The sequence below is a fragment of the Syngnathus acus genome, chromosome 2, assembly GCF_901709675.1.
Source record: "Syngnathus acus chromosome 2, fSynAcu1.2, whole genome shotgun sequence".
In the NCBI taxonomy this organism is placed as follows: Eukaryota; Metazoa; Chordata; class Actinopteri; order Syngnathiformes; family Syngnathidae; genus Syngnathus; species Syngnathus acus.
This window is the reverse complement of record NC_051088.1, coordinates 7,352,334-7,371,926: the sequence shown is the minus strand read 5'-3', so window position 1 is coordinate 7,371,926 and position 19,593 is coordinate 7,352,334. Positions and strand designations below refer to the sequence as shown.

The 19,593-nt window shown below is 40.4% G+C and overlaps 1 protein-coding gene across 1 annotated transcript in view; it reads right to left on the bottom strand.

Annotated features, from left to right (window-relative positions):
• bsna (bassoon presynaptic cytomatrix protein a) overlaps window positions 1–19,593 on the bottom strand; it is a 68,087-nt gene that overhangs the window by 29,550 nt on the left and 18,944 nt on the right. Inside the window, exon 3 of the mRNA XM_037245964.1 lies at window positions 11,719–13,719. Within this exon, the coding sequence (XP_037101859.1) occupies window positions 11,719–13,719 (2,001 nt within the window). The remainder of the gene's footprint in view (window positions 1–11,718; window positions 13,720–19,593) is intronic.

Below are 19,593 nucleotides of genomic sequence, written 5' to 3'. Positions count from 1 at the left end.
TCATCTTCTTTTATTCCACATTCAAAAATGTCATTCCTCCGAGTGGCATTCAATTTAATGTTAATTCACTATTGGGATGAAATATATCAAACTGCGCACTATATTTCACTCAAAGAGAAAAAAGAAAAACACGTCTATACTTAACACCTTTTATTATGACATGATAAGAAATAAAATATTTATATACGTATATATAATAAAATATTTCTCCCTTATTGGAGAACATCTGTGCTTTATTGGTGCTATTTTACTTTCTACAAATGTTGCTCCAATACTTGCAGATGAAGAGCTTGCTAGTGGAGAAAAGAAAGTTCACATAGCAGCCACTAAGGGATTGGAAAAGAGAATGAAGCGGTCAGACATCGGGGGTAAATTTCAGGTTGAATGGTGAAGGTAGAATATTGAGCGAGGAGCGCAAAGGAATTATGAGCAGAGAAGACAGCATAGAAGATAAGCACATTTGTGAATTAGTGGTGAAAAAAGATGTGAACACAAACAGTGAGAGAACAGAGAGGAGGCGGAGGAACAAAAATGAGCAGTGAATTAGTTCTGCTTCATGAAATGGGCACTTCTAGCTGAGAAGCTGCTTTGGGGCTCTTTGTGAGAGTGTGTATGCGTCTCTGTGTGTGTGCCTGTGTGTGGAAATCCTGCATTATTTCTATTGAGTGAGGAAGGCTTTCTGTCTCAATGTGTCAAGCATTATAACTGACGGGATTTTTGCAGGTTATTTCTTCCTCGCTCACAATTTTCTTTTCACAATATAATTCGATTTTTTCAATCAATATCCTTGTTTGATTATCCTGTTGTCACTGTGTCTATATGTGCCCATGCCAGTGATTTTTATATCCATCATACATAGTCATCTGCCCTTCACAGCTTGACTCATGTCGCCAGTGTTTTGCTACTAGGTCTGAGCGCTCTCTTTCTCGCTCGCGCTCTTCTGTATGCGAGCGTGTGTGTGTGCGTGGGTGCGTGTCTACTAACTGTGACACCCAACTCAGTGTGCTGATTCAGCCTCCACACATGTGCTCACTTTCTTTTTGCAACCACTGCAACCAGACGACATCTGGGTCATTCTGCATTCACTATTCAGTGGTTTTATTAGCTTGTTTAGGGAAATTTGGTGGTATCCAGATGTTCAAGAAATGGACTGGGCTCCTGTTTATTTTTTGTAACTCAAGTTATAGTATAGTATAGTATAGTATAGTATAGTATAGTATAGTATAGTATAGTATAGTATAGTATAGTATAGTATAGTATAGTATAGTCCGGTCCGGCACGGCACGGCACGGCACGGCACGACATAGCACGGCATAGCATAGCATAGTATAACAGCATAAACTGTTCTCATATCGCTTTCCGTCTTCACCCCTAAGAATGCTGAAGTTAAGGGTGCATATAAATTAACTGGTAGGAAAAAAACTAATTATAATCATATGATTGACGAAAATGAACATAAATGATATATTATGTTTCATGTAATAAATATCGACTGAATCCAGTGGCTTTGGCAGCTCTTAGATTGAGCAAATATCATTACGCGGCCATTTCCTGAGGGCATAGCAGAAATATTTCCACTCGTATGTGAAAATGACAAAACCATTGCTCAGCCTTTTTTCATCAACCCAACGTAGAAAAGCTGCTAGTGAGATTTAGCTGCACCAAAAAAACACACAAGGTAGTTGCCCTGAGGCCGTGGACCGGTACGTGATCACATCCGAGATTATTTATGGGTCGTGACAACACAACTGGGAAATGAGGTGAGTGGTCAAAGGTGAAATAAGATGAAGAAGGCGAGACGGAGCACAAAATGACACGTGACGGAAAAGGAGAACAACAACAACAAAAAAGAAAATTATATATGTATTTATGACATAAATAAAATGAATGTACATATACATGGAAACATACCTAATCAGTAACACACTACACAATAGTTACCCATAACAATACTTTCTATGACTTGTGTCCATTGGGGTAATAAAATGACCATCTAGCCTTCCAGAGATTTAGTGCAGCTAAACACACACACATACACTCACTTTATTGATTGTTGCCCACAGGAGCACTGTCATTGTGAGATGGAATCGAATCTAGTTGGAGTCCAAGAAGGCTGCAATAAATAACTAATGGTTTCTACTATTGCTGCCAGTTTTTAGTTTCCAGGGGGAAAAAAAGTCTTCAACTAATTTTCTCAGATGAGAAGCACAAAAAATATTGACTGTATCCTTTTTTTTGTGGCAAGTATAGATAACTTAAAATTACAGATTCAAGAGGAGTTTATAGTAAAACAACAACAATAAAATTTTATACGACATTCCATCACTACCTTTGCCCAAAAATTGAATTTCCCATGCTGAGGATAAATGAATAAAAAGTATATTTGGTGTCATATGAATTTAAAATGGGTGTCAATGTCCCCAAACAGTGTAAATTATAATGTAGTCAACTGAAACAATGAGTCTAATTGTGTTTCTTTCTGCTCCCTTCCTCCACTTTTAAAAGCAGGCTTCTGGGAAAATTGTTAACTGTTCTCGACAAAGAAATGCGACATCATTAAAATAATAAAGTGGAAACCTGTACACACTCAAAAATATGATCATTTGAGCTGTGGACTATGACCGAGGTGCTGCTGTCCCTAAATATAGCGGTTCACAATGGATATTGGAGGAGGCTCAAACTGCGCTCTGACAGCCGCGGTGACTCCTGCTGCGATACGCTTTTCATGTTCGCTTCACTTTATGTTTCACTTCCGCATCACTTCCATCTGTTTTGAATCACGGAACAAACATACTGACAGTCAATCCGTGTTGAGGCAACGCATGCAAGGTTTATTTGACTAGACAGACAGCAAACGGCTTACTAAAAAAGATGATGGTTTGACTTTGATGCCACTAAAGTTGTTAGTTCACTTGCAGCTCATTTAGTTTTTGATTTTTTGTGAATATGATTTTTGCAAGTAGTATGTAAACTGCAATACTTTCTGTACGAAATCCAACCGTTAAAAAAACTCAAATCAGGACCATGGAGAGAGCCTACATAGGACGAAATACAACCGTTGCGTAAACTCCAATCAGGACCATGGAGAGAGCCAACACAGTACGAAACCCAACCGTTGCATAAACTCAAATCAGGACCATGGAGAGAGGCAACACAGTACCACATCCCAGCAGCAGGGGGACAGCTGCCCTTCTGTGCGTGTGTGCGTGCGCGAGTGAGCGAGTGAGCGAGTGAGCGAGTGAGCGAGTGAGAGTGAGCGAGTGAGTGAGTGAGTGAGTGAGTGAGTGAGTGAGTGAGTGAGTGAGTGAGTGAGTGAGTGAGTGAGTGAGTGAGTGAGTGAGTGAGTGAGTGAGTGAGTGAGTGAGTGAGTGAGAAACTATACAACAGCAGTAGAATGCAAACACCTGGGCTTCTGGTTGCAGCTGGATTTTTCTAGTTCTACACATGCACACACACACATTCATGCACACACAGAGACACACTACAGGGCAGGAAAACCCCAATGAGAAGCAAACCATTTAGGTATGTGTGACTGTGCATAGTCATCAGTTGTATGTGTCTGCATAGATCCTCTCCTGGTTACATCTGAAGCAAGCGATCCTCAAATTAAATACATTTGTCTTCATTTTGAAAACACAGCAATGTCACTTAAGTCTGACATGCACCAATGAATGAATTAATGAAAGTCAAATAGCTGAAGTCATTTCAACTTATCATCAACAGTCTCCCTCTGCAACATGTTAGGGTTGAAACATTTTTTCCCTCGCTCCCAGCTCTCAGCATCAGTCACCCCCTCCAACCTCCTTCTCTCTTTTTGGTTTCTTTCAAGCTTGCGCTCTCAGGGTGTTGGAAAGGACCGTCGTTGTTCCAATTTGTCACCACGAATAACAGTGGGGAAGCAAGTGTGCGCATACTGTATGATATAGGTCATAGGGTGTATACTATATAGAGTATAGGTTGGTGCAGGGCCATGCTATCACTGATATTTGTTGCAGGTTTCAAATGACTTGTCGTGCAATGAAAGCAGAAGGGACTTTTGGCCACATTTGCCACTTAGAGAGGAAACTCGATTATTCTTTATTAAAAAAAATAGATGTGTTGATTTGATTGAAGAGTTTGTCCTTAATGACTTGAGACATCAGGCCATGAATGCAAATGACTTGATTAAATTGTATTGAACTACCATATGGAGGCTGGACCCCTCATTGCTGCAGCTTTATATGATAGACATAGTGCTGCTTTGTCAAGTCTAAATTTGTGTTTGGGGATGCTACATTTGGTTGATTAAGTTAATTAATTACAATTTGACTAACCCTAAAGTGAACAAATTAATTTGATAAACTTCACCAATTCCACAAGGTTCAAATGACAAAATGCTAAAATTATAATCATATCAATCAATCTAATTTCAAAACAAAAATGGTGCTCAGTAGCACCTCTAACACAAAATGTATGTCAATGGGGGATATTTTTAGTTAATGAGTTATTGATAGTTCACACATTGGGCTCTATTTTCAAAGATTTTAATATCAGTGCAAAGCTTGTTACGAATGTTTGCCAATTTGGCAGAGCGCTCTCTGTCAACCTGGGTGGGCCGGCACAGCAGAAGGAGTCTCTTGGTGATGTGTGTTTGAGACCAAATTGTATGGCTAGTCAGATCATGTCTAAGTGCTCAGCCAAATAGTCTAATGTGATGTGGTCCATTCATAAATATGTGAACAGAGAGCATCAAATCCTCTTCATGTTTTTTTTAATCATCCCACTGGCAGTGGTGGAGCAAGACTTTTATGAGGTATTCCTGTACAATCACACTATTTGTGATACTTCTGAGCAAATGTAAGAAAGAGAACATTTATTTCCCATTCCACATTTAAAAAATCATTCCTCCAAAATGGAATTGGCTCTTTTTGGCCCGTAAAGCAATTCTTCACAAAGGTTCCAGGAATTCATTTGTGTGGGTGTTGTTTGTACACAAACAGCAAACCAATCAAGCAATTAAGGCTAAAAATCATCATCTCCTAGAAGCAAATATGACGCCAATGCTCTGTATCATTTCTATTTGTTTTGAGCTTCTCTTTTATGGTCTGAATTAACAATATGTCATAATTTGACCTCAGCATAAAAGTCAGTCAAATTAAACTCAGTTTGATAGTACACAGGATTGAATTTGTCTGGCATTGTTATGGCAATCTCTGACTCACCGACTGGTGTATAATGTTAGTAGACCAGATCAGACACTTCTCATGTTGTGGAAACACATGCTTCAACCTGATGTTTCAAAGTTGTGTTGTTATACAAATGAAGCTACAGTTGAGTGTTCTAGTGGACAAGCAAGGATTGAGTATGACTCATCCACTCAATAAGCAGCAACGGGGAGCAAGAAGAAGACCCAGGAAATACATCCAGCCGGGTATACCCCTCAAGTTAATCTCTCTCTCACAAGTGATCCCTCGCTGCCGGACCTCTGAACTTTTCTCAGCAGCTCACCCACTGCCTAATTCGTTAAGCTCGCTCTATCAGATTTGCTCTGTGTCTCCCAGTCGAGTCATCGTGTGAGTCATCCGCTTGATTTCTCTCATTTCTCAATCCTGCACTTCCCATGTCGTCTCCCTCCGTGGCTGCCGGCTACAGCCAAATTTAGTTCTTAACAGAAACACAAGAGTGGCATTTGTCACCTAGTAGAAACATATAGGGCAGTAGTTCTCAAACCTTTTATACCAAGTACCACCTCAAGATGTGCTTAGCTCTACAAGTATTCCTATAATGACCACGGATAAAGTATAGCAATTGTTTATCAAAAATGAGACAGACGTTTTACTTCAAAAAAGTGTGTTTAACATTATTGTTAGAGCTGGTATGAATAGTTTGAACATTAACACCATATTATATTGGAAAATAAAAAACTTTACTTAAGTAATGATTTGATTAAAATGTTGGACAAAACTAATGCTATCAAAAGTAAAACAAGAATTGTTAAAAAAAAATGTATTCAAGTTTGAAGTTTAAAAACAAACAGTGTGCATGTATGATAATTCTGCATGTTATTTTTCTCTGCATGAACATATGCTTTTTTGCAGTATTTGTGTGTGTGCGTGCGTGTGCGCGTGCGTGTGCGCGCGTGTGTGTGTGTGTGTGTGTGTGCATGCGTGTGTGTGTGTGTGTGTGTGTGTGTGTGTGTGTGTGTGACAGGTTACTAGCTGTCAGCAAAGTCAAGGATGGCCATTGTGAAAGCATCTGACAGATGATTGGCAGCTAGTCTGGCAGTTTACGTCCTGGCAACCACTCACGACATTGTCAAACTGTCAGTGTGAGTCCATTCAGAGCGGGTTGCTAAGTAGTACCCTAAATGTTCTCCATATGGTCATAATGGCCTCACACCCCGATGGAGTAAAACAAATTTGGTGAAATCATATTTACTCCCTAACAATATTAAATGGTGTTCATACTGGAACCTGCCTGCCATCACAAGGAAGTAGAAGCAGCTATCTTGGATTTTTGTGACTTTTCATTTAATTTGACTTTGGGACACATCATGGAAGTTTGACTTGTAAATTGGTTGAGTGTCTACCCACCAAGCTTTCGCCATCTGCCTGTTTCTGAAAATATACCTGTGAGCAAACAGTTCTGAATGTTGCCCCTCTGTGAGGTAACAGCACAGCTAATCTACACAATATGGCACCCAGAGAGAATTTTACTGCCCATGACTTGGAAGCGAGGCTTGAATATGATGCACTATTTATAGGCAGACTAGAGTCCATGCCACCATGTGCCTTCTTTAATATCACATTTTCCATGCGGGTATTCTTTTGATCATTATTGACTTTCTGACATACACATTGTTTCATTCTGTTCTGTCTCTCTAACTATACAGAATGGATGGTTAGAGCCATCACGTTTGCTCACTTGTTTTTATGTTACACCCCACGTTTCTCTCATGTTTCTTGCGACTACATCACATGTTGTGCAACAATTCAACAGTCAACACACATGTAATCTCACAATCCTATTGTTACACACATCAGGATTTTTCTCACTCGAAAGGGTTTAACATTTGGGTTGTTTGTCAGATCACATGAGTAATTTACCACTTTCATTCAATTTTATGAGTCACCACTGTGAGCTTCCTATTTGTGGCATGATGTACTACACAGGCAAACCTATTTTAGACACACGCACGCAGAGTTCCAGTTATGACTCACTAATTCATCCGACTTTCAATACTGCTTTGAGAAGAAGAAAGACATATCAGTGTTGCTCTTTGAAATGAACACCCGCAGGGAGGCAGGAAGAGGTTGTGTGGGGGCAGCGCTACAAAAGACCATGGTCCCTTTTTCTCTTTTTTTCTCTTTTTTTAAAGCACAATTTAGTACAAGTGCTGTAGTGCAGTGAGGCGCTTGAAGTCCCTCCAGCTGCTGATTCCCCCACAGAGCCTCCACAAAATGTCTGCTGTGTTAAGAAAGAGAACTTTCTTTAAACACTTTTCTTTTGTCTAACCTGCTGACAGAGTACATTGAAAGTTCAAGTGGTTGCTACTTTGCATCAAACTATGTGTGGATGTATGCTCGCTATGAATAACACCAATGTAACATGATATTATCATAATAATAATAATAGTAATTTGCGCAATGAATCTGTCTGCCTGCACCTCGATCAAATCCATAGAAATCGCATTACACCACCCGCGCCACAACTTAGGCCTGCTTTTAGCTGGTTGATTTCTAGTTTATTCTGTCAATGTAAAGAAATATGCCCTTGGTCTAGCGAGGCAGTACTATGCGGTCTGCCAAATTCCCTAACACGGTAAACTCAACTTGCATGGAGAGCATCTATGGGCTTAGCGTACTGTGAGCATGGTTTTCTCTTATCCATTAATAAACTGTCAAGCTTTATAAACAAGGATATCATTTTTCTAGGTGATTAACATCACAAACTAGTATATTTAAAAGGCAAAATATGATGGTTGATCATTTTAAAAAAATGGACAGTGTTATTTAGCTGTCTGTATGATTTTATTGTCATAATAATGGGTTTAGTGTGAACATTAACTACCTAAAGTTGGTTTCTGACCTTCTCCTGCTTGCCATTGGGCAAGCCACATAAATACCAAATAACAAAATAAATTGTGAGGTCATAAAAGTCTTCCGAGCAATGGCACTGAGGAGGCCGCCCCTCTGAAGCAAAGGAACAATACTACTCACATTTGAAGAATGTTTTTGATGCTTTATTTTTACTTCATTAATTGAGAGTCGAGGTCTCATAAGTTGGTTCATTGAAATCGTCATTATTACACGCACGGGTGACACACTCAAATAATCTGTACCTATTTTGTATCAGATTTAAACATGCCATTTCTTTAGCCAGAACATGAGGTTGCCAGTGAATGTGATGAATGAAAATGATTAGTTTCATTCCGTCACGCGTCTTTCTGATTCGTACTCATTTATTTTCACTTGTGTTGAGTTGAAATCACCAACTTCAATTTGAACGTATGAATGGAAATAAATTGCAAATCGACAAATAGCTGCCGTTTTCTGAATTGCAAAAACATGCAAACATCTCTCTGATTTAGTTCAGATGAGCTCCATGAAATAAACATTGTTTTACTCCTTCATTTTGAACCTGCTCTTCATCCATTCTGGCAGAGTTACCTTGTCGTACTTAATGCTCTTCCCGCAGGATTTTCAGTTGCAATTACAGGATGCTGTTAGTTTAAAGCCAGTAAACAGGAGATTAAGCATTCTGAATCAGCATTTACAGTATTGGATGAAGTCAAGGCCACTCAACAGCTGAATGCATTACAAAAAGAGAGAAAAAATGTGTTTGTTCCCCAAGTTCTTTTACCTCAAAAGTCCCATTGAGGGAATTCCACACATTCCGTGGCAACATCGTTCCTTCACCTTTATGTTTCAACTGTCTCATGGTGTTCCTGTGGGTGTCTTCCATTTCTGCTTGTGTGTGTGTATGCCAGCGTATATTTTATCAGTATGTATTTTATGTTAATGTGCACTACAGCCTGTGCCCTATCAGTCTCAAGTTCCCGAGAAAGGATATACAAAAAAGAAAGAAAAAAAAGTAGCATGTGACCTGCATGAGGCGAAGATGACAACAGTCAGCAGTCTGAGCCATTAAGATATATATTGTATTTATTTAGTTATTATTTTATAATTCTCATTCAAAGCTTGTTTGAGCTGCTATGTAAATATTCCAATGGCAAAAAAAGGAATCTGAGGCGGGATTTTAAAATGATGAATTCTATGTTTTCTTTGTTTGTTTTTTTCTTCATAGCATTTTGCCTCATTGTGCTATTTTTTTTGGTACAAGATGTATAGTCTGGGCGTGGCATGATTATACCTTGTACTTATTTTGCTCCACCTACAGCCATGAGGGAGAGGTTTGAATAATACTTTTATTATTATTATTATTATTATTATTGTAATAGTACTTTATTGCAGTAGTGTGATATTATATTTATTATTATTATTATTATTATTATTGTTTTGTGTTTGATCTTTATACACTGCACTGTTTAAGTTGTGTGTATTTTTAAATACTCTAAAAATAAAGTTGAGTTTGGATAAAGTTGTGAAGCAAGAAAGTAAAGGAAAGGATGTGGAGTTGTTGTATTATTAATTGTAGCGAGCTGTCCTGAAGTAGTGGAGCGAAGCGTTGGTCCATTAGGAGCAGCTTTCTGGTTTAGCTACTGCTCACAGTTTTTTTTGTTCTGGGTTCTTTCTAAATGTAGGAGCGTGATTCACTGCATTCTAACGCGATCTATCCACCCATATTTTGAAAGGGTGATTTCATCTCTTCTTGTTAATTTTTCATTTGGATCCTTGTCTATGTTGCACATCAGTCGCTGCAGTGGACGCTTGAGTGTCATCCCAAATACTGCCACTCACTCTTCAGAAATTGTAGGAAGGAAATATTTTGCCTTTTTTTCATTCGTCTTATCATGTTGTATTTGTATTCAAGGACTGGATTTAATGCTCAGTCAATATGTGATGTTGTTGCATGGTCTAAAATTTCTGTGGCCCCCTATCGGCACTCTATGCACGTTCAGGATAGTGGCTGGTTATTGTTGGAAACCACAATTGCAAATGTAGTCAACACTAGCTTAGAGCTACAAAAGTGGGGCAAGAAAAACACACAAATGATAAGATGGTGTCTCAGGTGGGTAGGGCTGGTGCAGTAATAATTGGTAAGACAGCACCGGCAATGGCTGTGAAAGTTGGAGTGACAGACTGGTCTGTACAAATGGCCTCATTCCGTCAGTCACCAACACCTGCTTATGCAGCGTACGTGTGCGTCATCATTTCGTTTTATTGGCATTTGAACAGCTTCTACGATGGCGATGAATTGCACCATTTAAGGTCATGCATTATTTACTGGGAAAGTCTTTTTTGCTGTGTTTTGTTGACGAAAATGAAATGAATTCTGGAGTCTTCATTCATAAGCTTTGTGTCTTCTTTTATTTATTTTCAGAAAACTGCTAAAGTCAGGAATAAGGACCAAATAGCCGGCCAAATGAAACACAGTGAACCCGGTGACGCTCTACTTTGCTGTTTCAGGAGACACCACCACCTTTTACATATTTAATCTTTCCCACTATTTATATTTCAGAAACTGCCATGAATTATTGAGAAATCAAGTGTTTTGCTGTCACACAGTGTTCTTGTCTTTTGCCAGTCATCTGCACTGTCATCTTAGAGCGTTAGATGTTTTTATCGATGGATATACTGTTGTAAACAGCAAGCTGCTGTGTGTTTAGAAAAGAAAGCAAAGAATTTTCCATCCCTTCTATACAGCTTTTATCGCTTCCAGCTTTTTGTCTGCAACATGTAGCCTCTAAAATAAAGCACCAATTACCAGTAAACCTTTGGTTCCGTTTAATTATTTCTTTTATTTTTTAAATCACACTTGTATCGGTGTAAATAAAGGAGAAGAAATACAGAGAAGTAACAATTGTTTATGGTCAGTATTTTAAATGACCAAATCATAGCGTTTGAAGAAATGAGCTAGAGGGCACTATGATCATGAGCAGATTATTTCGTTTTGAATGAATCAAGCAGATTTATATTTCAGATAACTGGTAGCACTTGGCATTAATCACAACCCAATAAGTAGCTCTCGGGTTAAAATAAACATGGGTGCTCCATGGTTTGTATATATAGTACATTATACTGTATTCCTATGTTATTATTGTAATGCTGTTCTGTCTTCCTGGTTTCTTTCTAGGGCTGTACAACACACAAACACAAGCACACACAAACACAAGCACGCACACACACACACGCACACAAATACACGCTTGATTGAAATAAAATTAGCAGCTAGCTGTAGTAGCTAAATATAACTTTGTGGATTATCTTGAGGTCTATCTCTAGGCAGTAGCACAGTACAGTAGTACGACCATCTGTATTCCCCCAAGAGCCTGGAGGATTCATGCCGCCTCAAGGCAAACGAGTCGTTTTCAATAAGCCTGTCTGCACGAGTTACATGCTTCTGCTCTCAATTTGGAATATTTTTTCCATCAGTTGATAGTAACATACTGAGATTCCCCCCTTATGCTGATCTTCCGCCTTTCATTTTCTTTATGATGTGACCTTTCCTTAGGAGATTTTTTCTTTCTTTGCTACCTCCTCATTTTCCTTTAGTTTTGATGGACCCACATTTATTTCAGTGTGTGAGATATTTTGTGTCATTCGTTGCTCTCCTTACCTCAACCAGATGTGGTGTCGGGTTGAAGCCGCACAAGTTGCACACTTGAGTGTGACACTGCGTACATGAGTTGTAGTTGGGTGGGTCAGAGCTGTCGATGTTCAACTCTGTTTTACACAGAGGACAGTTCACTTTGGGCTTTGCTGGCTGCAGAGCTGCGGTGGGAGCCGTTGCTGGATCCTGCTTTAGTTCCGCCTTTTGCCCGTGTGACGGCATTTGTCGAAGCTGCTGCCCTTGAGGTTGTTGTGGGTCTTTTTGTTGAAGGGACTGCTGTTGTGGCATTCCTTGTTGTTGGGGTACAGTCTGCTGCTGTTGCTTTGGTGCATTGGAACCCCCCATTTGGCTTGGTGCATGGGGGCCGCCCATTTGGATTGGAGGTTGAGGGCCACCCGTTTGGGTCGGCGCATGAGGACCTCCCATTTGAGTCGGACCGTGAGAACCCCCCATGCCAAATGGTTTGGCACCTGAGACCCCTTGTTGTGGCTGCTTGTTGTCAGGGGCCGCATTACTGAATACCACCTTGCCTCGTGCGGGACTGGGATGCGCGGACGAGGTTGGTAAAGGGTCCACATTGATCAGGGTACTCGCTTGGTTGAGTAAGGAAGCTCCAAAGCCGAATAGCTTGGTCAGTCCATCCTGGGCAGGAGGATGGGCCTGACTCTGGGGCTTGTGAGCTGGAGAGGAGCCAGCGCTTCTGGTGTGGTCATGATGCCGTGCCATAGACTGGTGCATGGGAGAGCCACGACCTAGATCAGGCTGGGACGGTGCTTTTGTCAAGCCAGGGAGGGGTACAGCACCAGGGTGAGGGATTCTTGGACCACCAGGTTGGTTGGGACCTCCTGCAGAACCTCCAGCAGTTCTTGGATCTTTCTGGGAATATGAGTCAGACCTCATTCCCTGATGGGAAGGACCTGTCTGGATCTGGGGACCACTGGAAGATGCGTGACTGTGTAAGTTTTGTGAACTGTGAGGCTGTGTCTGAGGCCCTGACTGGGACTGTGGAAAAGGCTGCTGCTGAGCCAGTGGATACTGCTGAGTTTGGGGATATTGCTGACCCTGGGGACCAGACTGAGGCTGTGGATAAGGCTGCTGCTGCTGCTGCTGCTGCTGCTGCTGTTGACCCTGGGGTCCAAACTGGGACGCTGGGTAAGGTTGCTGCTGAGCCTGGGGTCCAGATTGGGACTGTTGGTATGGCTGCTGTTGAGCCTGGGGTCCGGATTGGGACTGTGTGTAAGGCTGTTGTTGAGCCTGGGGTCCGGATTGGGACTGTGTGTAAGGCTGTTGTTGAGCCTGGGGCCCAGATTGGGATTGTTGGTAGGGCTGCTGCTGAGCCTGGGGTCCGGATTGGGATTGTTGGTAAGGTTGCTGCTGAGCCTGGGGATACTGTTGAGACTGGGGATAATGCTGAGACTGCGGATGCTGCTGGGAATGATGATATTCTTGAGATTGGGGATATTGCTGGGAGTGGGGATACTGCTGGGACTGTGGATGCTGCTGGGACTGTGGATGCTGCTGGGACTGGGGGTACTGCTGGGACTGAGGGTACTGCTGCGAATGGGGGTACTGCTGCGGCTCAGGATACTGCTGGGACTGGGGATACTGTTGGGACTGTGGATACTGTTGAGCCTGGGGATGTTCCTGGACCTGGGGATACTGCTGGGACTGAGGATATTGCTGTGACGGTGGGTATGTCTGGGATTGGGGGTATGCTTGGGACTGTGAATATGGCTGTGACTGAGGGTAGGACTGATTCTGGCCATAGAGTTGAGTCTGCGGTTGTTGCGGCTGCTGTTGCTGGGTGGGCTGGCTCTGTGCCAAAGGTTTGGGCTGTGCTGCAGTCTCTCGCTGTGTTGGCTGAGGTGCAGCCTGCTGAGGCTGGACGAGAGGTTTCGCTTGATGGGAAGGCGAATGGATCTGTTGTTGACTCTTTGAACGAGGTGTGGTCATATCAATGCCAAGAGCCCTCTGCATCTGACAGTTGAGACATAGCCATTCCTGGACCTGCAAACAGAAAGCCAAAATGACATTTTAACTTTGCCCTCCATCTCAGTTATTAACATTTGAATCATTTGTTTTATTGCATTTGAGGCTACACAGAATTCCGCGACCCCCCGTGGGGACAAGCGGTACAGAAATTGGATCGGCGGATACTGTGGCATTGCATACGAGCTGCACATAAACATAATGTCACTATCGATGTTGGAGCTATGTTTACAAAGCAAGACAAAGTTTGTCTACTTGAGTTGTTTTTATTAACTCAGTTTATCAAAAACAGAAAGCTCCTCATCTGATGCAATAAATACACACATTTTCTGCTGCTTATACAGTGACATCCCACAAATCCAAAGGTGGACAGGAAAGATGTAAAACATAACAGGACTTATTATTATTACTATCACAGCAGACTCCGAGACAAGACACACCTTCCACTTCAATACAAACCACGTGAATACTATATTAATTCAATGCCTAGCAATGACAGAGGGAGTGCATTTAGACAATTTCACATAATGACCATCACTTTTTATTCCTTTAAAAACTGGCAACACATTTTGACCAGAATTGGAAGCTGAGCTCGGCCATAGGTGGCTGTTGAGAGATCACTGCAATGTGGCTGAGAAGATTTTCAAACATAAATCCATATGGTCACGCACACAGCAGTTATAAACGAGACTCAAACAAATATAACGAGAAAGATTATGAAATGAGCCTCACCCTTCATCATCTCTCAACATCAGCTCTCCTCCTCCAGACGATAACTGATGCTTAATTAAAGACCAGGTTTGCCCTCGCTCACATCTTCTGACTTAAAAAAGACATACCCTGTGAAAAACCTCCTATGTGAAGTGTGTCGACCCGCTCGTGTTGCGTCTGTCCTCACAGCTTTGCATCAGCCGCTAACACTCAGCCACCATACCGACTGCTATTTTAGCATCTCTGCAGCTTGAGCACAGCACTGTAAATCTCTTCACATTGCTCCCATCCCCTTTCGTTCCCATAATGCAATGCGCAAACATACAGCACTCCTACACCCGCCCACCCCTCCACTTCCGAATCTCCCCCATAGTGTTGCTTCAACACACTCTTTGAGGATGATCAAGAAAGTATCTGCACAAGATTATGGTTACTGCAGAATGTAATTGCATCCATGTTGTACCACAATCAGACCTTTAAAAAAAAATCATGCTTAGTTTTGAGTAATTTACCAACATGCTTATTACTGTGGTTGTAGTTTGTTGTGGAAAGGATATACCAGAGTGTTGTGTCTAACCTTATAACCCTCAATCTTACAGCTACGTGTAAGTAAAATAATAGAAACAGCTCTCAGCTGACGTGAGAATCAAAGAAAAATGTATTTTATGTTAGACAATGACGCCAATCAAAATAATACAGGGGAGAACAAACAACTGAACTGAATTTATTGGTTCTGTTAAAAACAAGATGTGAAGAAAGTAGACCTCGGAGGGGATCATGAGGGGATCAACTCAGCAGTTAGTGAATCTGGTTGTGGTCTAATCATGTCGCGCTTCATTAACAGCCCAGCCCCAAGGAACATCTATCCACTTCTACTCCAAAAAACACATAATCCTGGACTAACAGAGATGGGTTTCCCACAGGGACCTATAACTCAATCACCCCCGCACACACAAAATCCTATGTAATCACAGTATGTCATTTTTTCTAATCTAATACAGTGGAAACGCCATTACCACTCCAGAAAACAGATGGTTTCGAATTTCAACAAAATGTTATCTTCTAAAATTGTACAAAAATTTTAGACGTAAGGATGTCTGCATATCACATAAAACATCAGATATGTGAATATCATCTTTGAACTTTTCACCCTTCTATTTATGACCCAGTATCATTCTAAAAACCTCCTCTTAGACATGGTATAAAAAAAAAAAATGGTGTGAAATGCAAATGAAAAAGGGGTCCAACAGCATTCTGGAATAGCTTGAGATCAACCATAACAGGCTCCACTGTAAAGAAAAATACTTTTGTTGTTTTTGGATCCCATAATCCAAAAGTGTGACATCTAATCAGCGTAGACATCAAAACCAATCACATGACTGCATTACACTTAATGATTTACTGATTTTCAAAAATAGATTCTTCAAGAACCTTTACTTCCGTCTTTCTTGTGCATGTCCACCTCGCGCTTACCCGCATGCGTTTATTCCCACCACAAATCGATTGTGCATAGCAACAAGTCTCTATGTGAATTTGACACAAACATATGCACTCAGATGTGCACGTACAAACAAACACGCACAGGCAGACACACACACTCTCCTTTACTGTGGTGATCTTTCCACAAATTGGTGGCATTGCTGACAAAACAATTCATGTGTGATTTGATTATCATATCTGTCAAAATAGTGTTCCCAATATCACAGAGTCTCATCTGAGAATGGGGGTGGGAGGAAGACTGTGCGTTCCATTGGGCAGAGTTCAGCATGACTCTATAATCCAATTTGTCATTAATTAGCCTGCAGACATAAAAAGATATCCAGAGAACAGGCGATGGAGCAAGATTCAATTGAAGAGCCAAAGCAGCACAATGAGGGTGGAACAGAACTCGCTACCACTGTTATGAGCCATCCTCTCATTAGATTCACTTTTTCTGCTCACTGCTAACAAAATGGCAATAGACTAATGAAAGTGATGGCAAGCATTGATGCGAATAGAAATGTAATAGAATGCTGGCTGTGAAGTGATCTGTTCCTGTGGTTACAAAACATACACCATTGGTGCAGAGTGACAAGGAACTCACTTCAGTGGGTTTTCAAAATGGACCCTGAATGTCTCGCCACATTGTCAGCAAGGAAAAAAATTCAAGCAACATTTCCACGGAATGCACAATTAAAGTTACGTAAAGTTTCAGAGTTTGAAAGACGGTCTCGCAGGATAAAAATTACTACCTCTGCTTGCATGTTTTGCTTTTTCCTTGGATTCTGCATAACTATGGTAGCTACGTAACGTCAAGTTATATATCTAACCTACACTGAAGTCCTAATTACATTATGTATGAAGAACTTGTAGGTCATAAATTTAAAATGATCAAATGAAAAACAATGAGTACTGAGCGTGCCTCTTTCTGCCATGTGACAATGTTTTCTTCCACCGGTCTGTTAATACTTCATAGCATCCCATCCGTAACATCAAAAAGAGACACGATTTTCCATAAGCCACAGAACCCTGCATATTCCTATTGTTCTGTTGCTTTTAATATGTTTTAGAGTGGTTGAGCGCTTTTTACACCTGTGCACCAGCTAAAACTTTAAGCAGATAAAGTGATCATGATTATGTGATACGAATGTACGGCCAATCTGCTGCAAATTTCTTCTTATGATTTTATCACAATCTTATGACTAAGGACAAATTTGTTCATATGCTATATAATGTAGGTTTAAAAATGCCTATATAATTAATAAAAGTTTAGCCGGACCCTCGATTGGTTCTTGCCCAATTTTGTTATTCCCTATACAGCATGTGCCCCTAATATGCATGTTTGACTAGCAAGGTTCCACTGTGATTAAGAAACATTGGTGTTTGCTTTGATTTGATATGTCATTATTTCGAACATATTTAAAACACGAAAAGAGGAAAACAAAACAATGAAATATCATAAAAAACACTTTAAAGTGCTATATTTAAGTCACAGAAAAAAACAACAACGAAGAATGGTCGAAAAGGAGTAGGAGGAAGCAGAGCTTTTTAGATTCCTACCCTTTTCACACTTAATCCGTTAAACTAATATTTCGACATATAAATCAATAAAACAGAACACAAGGAGACACAGTTCCAGGCTTATTTTTCAGTTCCCTTTTTGCCTGTGTAGTCAGTTTGGCTATTTGTCTTTTTTCTCATACATGTTAAGAAACCAGTTTTTATACACTTCGAAAACAGTTTTTATACACTTCAAACCACTTTTTAAACACACACTTGGTAAATGAATAAAACATTTCATTATAATTAAGCAATTTAAAAATAGCAATTAACATGTTAAATTAATTGTCTATGGACACATTAGTAATATTTTCATGTATGTTTTATAAAATCTACTCTTTACAGTGTATTTATATGTTTACCCTCTAAAACAGCCAAGTGACTACCAAAAGTGCAACCAATTGTGCCCTAATATAAATTTAATAATCCCTTTTACAGACTACGCGGTGCCAGGAAGAAGTGAGTGACGACATCACCTTATTCAATTTAAAGGTGGGTGTCTAAGTATACTTACTGTAAGTGGGATAACACGCACGGAACCTGTTACCATGACACACGTCACAAACACGAAAAGCATGTGTTAGAGTAACTTCACAGCCAATATCATGCGTGTCACCGGGGTGCATATTTTTGAACAGCATGAGATGACATCATAGAATCTGACTGCAAAGGACCAAAGATGCTGGCAGGTGTCCAATGCATGTTAAAAGGTAGTTGTCCTGTTTGTATGATAAATGCTTTACTTCAAGGGCACCTCATCACATTTTAATGGCTCCTCATACATGAAAACTATCCTGCAGTTGTTCCCTCGTTCATTCGATCAAGCCAAGTCACATGAATTTGATGATATTAGCACTCTAAATGTAAATAAGGGGCTTGTTTAATCAATACAAGACTGTCCCTGTCTACATTTTATGTATAACACATGTCAGAGTGCCCTGAATGTCGCTTAGCCTGACACAAAAGTGGACATGGTCACTACTCATTGGGTCCCTCACTGGAGCATCTTTTAACCTGCACTTCAATGGAAAGCATGCATTGTTATTTTTTGGTGTTTTTGTTTGTTTATCCTCTCGTGGCTCTCCCTTATAGGTATGAATTGGAACCAGCATTTAACTGTGGTAAATTCAAACAGGATATATTAGCAATGGGAGTGTTCCTCTAACCTGGTAGATTTTTATATTTGCTTCAGATCTTGTAGGTGGCCTGAAATAACATTTTTTAACATATTATTACTCTGAACTGCTCTGGGTGATGTCTATGGCACCATTGTGCGCTGTTATATTGTGTTTTCATCTGATGATTTCTAGTATTGCAACATGATTGTGTTAAGAGGTGGATTAAGCGGGGTAAATCCCAACTGTGCCAAACACGCAGTTCACCACTGCATATTAGTACGGTTGTTTGCAGCCTATAATTATAATCTCAACTTTGAAACTATTGTGTTAAGGTATAATTAATAGCATTTTTCTGTACATTTGAAATAAAACGGGCCTATAACAGCTATAGAAAGATTATGTTCGACCCGAGAAATCAAATGCAAGGCATTCAACAAGCAGATGTGAATTGATAACTTTACTACATGGACATTAATCAGAGTAATGGATTTGATATATAGTCGCTGCTCACTTGTGTAATTTAAGATAGTGAGGCAGTATCATAAAAATAGATGACACTGCAGGAACACGCAAAAATGTATTCAAAGTTTTAATAGACCCTCTGAATGGCTGGTGACCAGTCCAGTAGTAAGCTGGGATAGGATTCAGCACACCTGCAATGCTATTAATAGTGTAAAAAATGAATGGCTGGATTCATACTTAACGGGAAGCAATGACTCAACTACAGCAGTGATGTATGAATAACATAATTCTTTCAGTGCTTTTTTGGGCGGTATTTATTTAGCATTTACTGGTTCAAGCCCCAAGGTGCCTGAAGAAAGTATGACAAGATAAAGAGTTGCTGTCTTGAAAGATCCATTATTTGAACACTCAAAGATGGTGACGTGGTTCAAGCAAGATTCAGAGTGTGGTGATATAAAGTAAGCAAGTACTTGAAGCTGTTTGCGGTCAAGTGTGGCAGTCCAGAGTGTAATACAATATAGCCCATTACATACTCTACAAATCTGAGCCTGGACCGTATGCA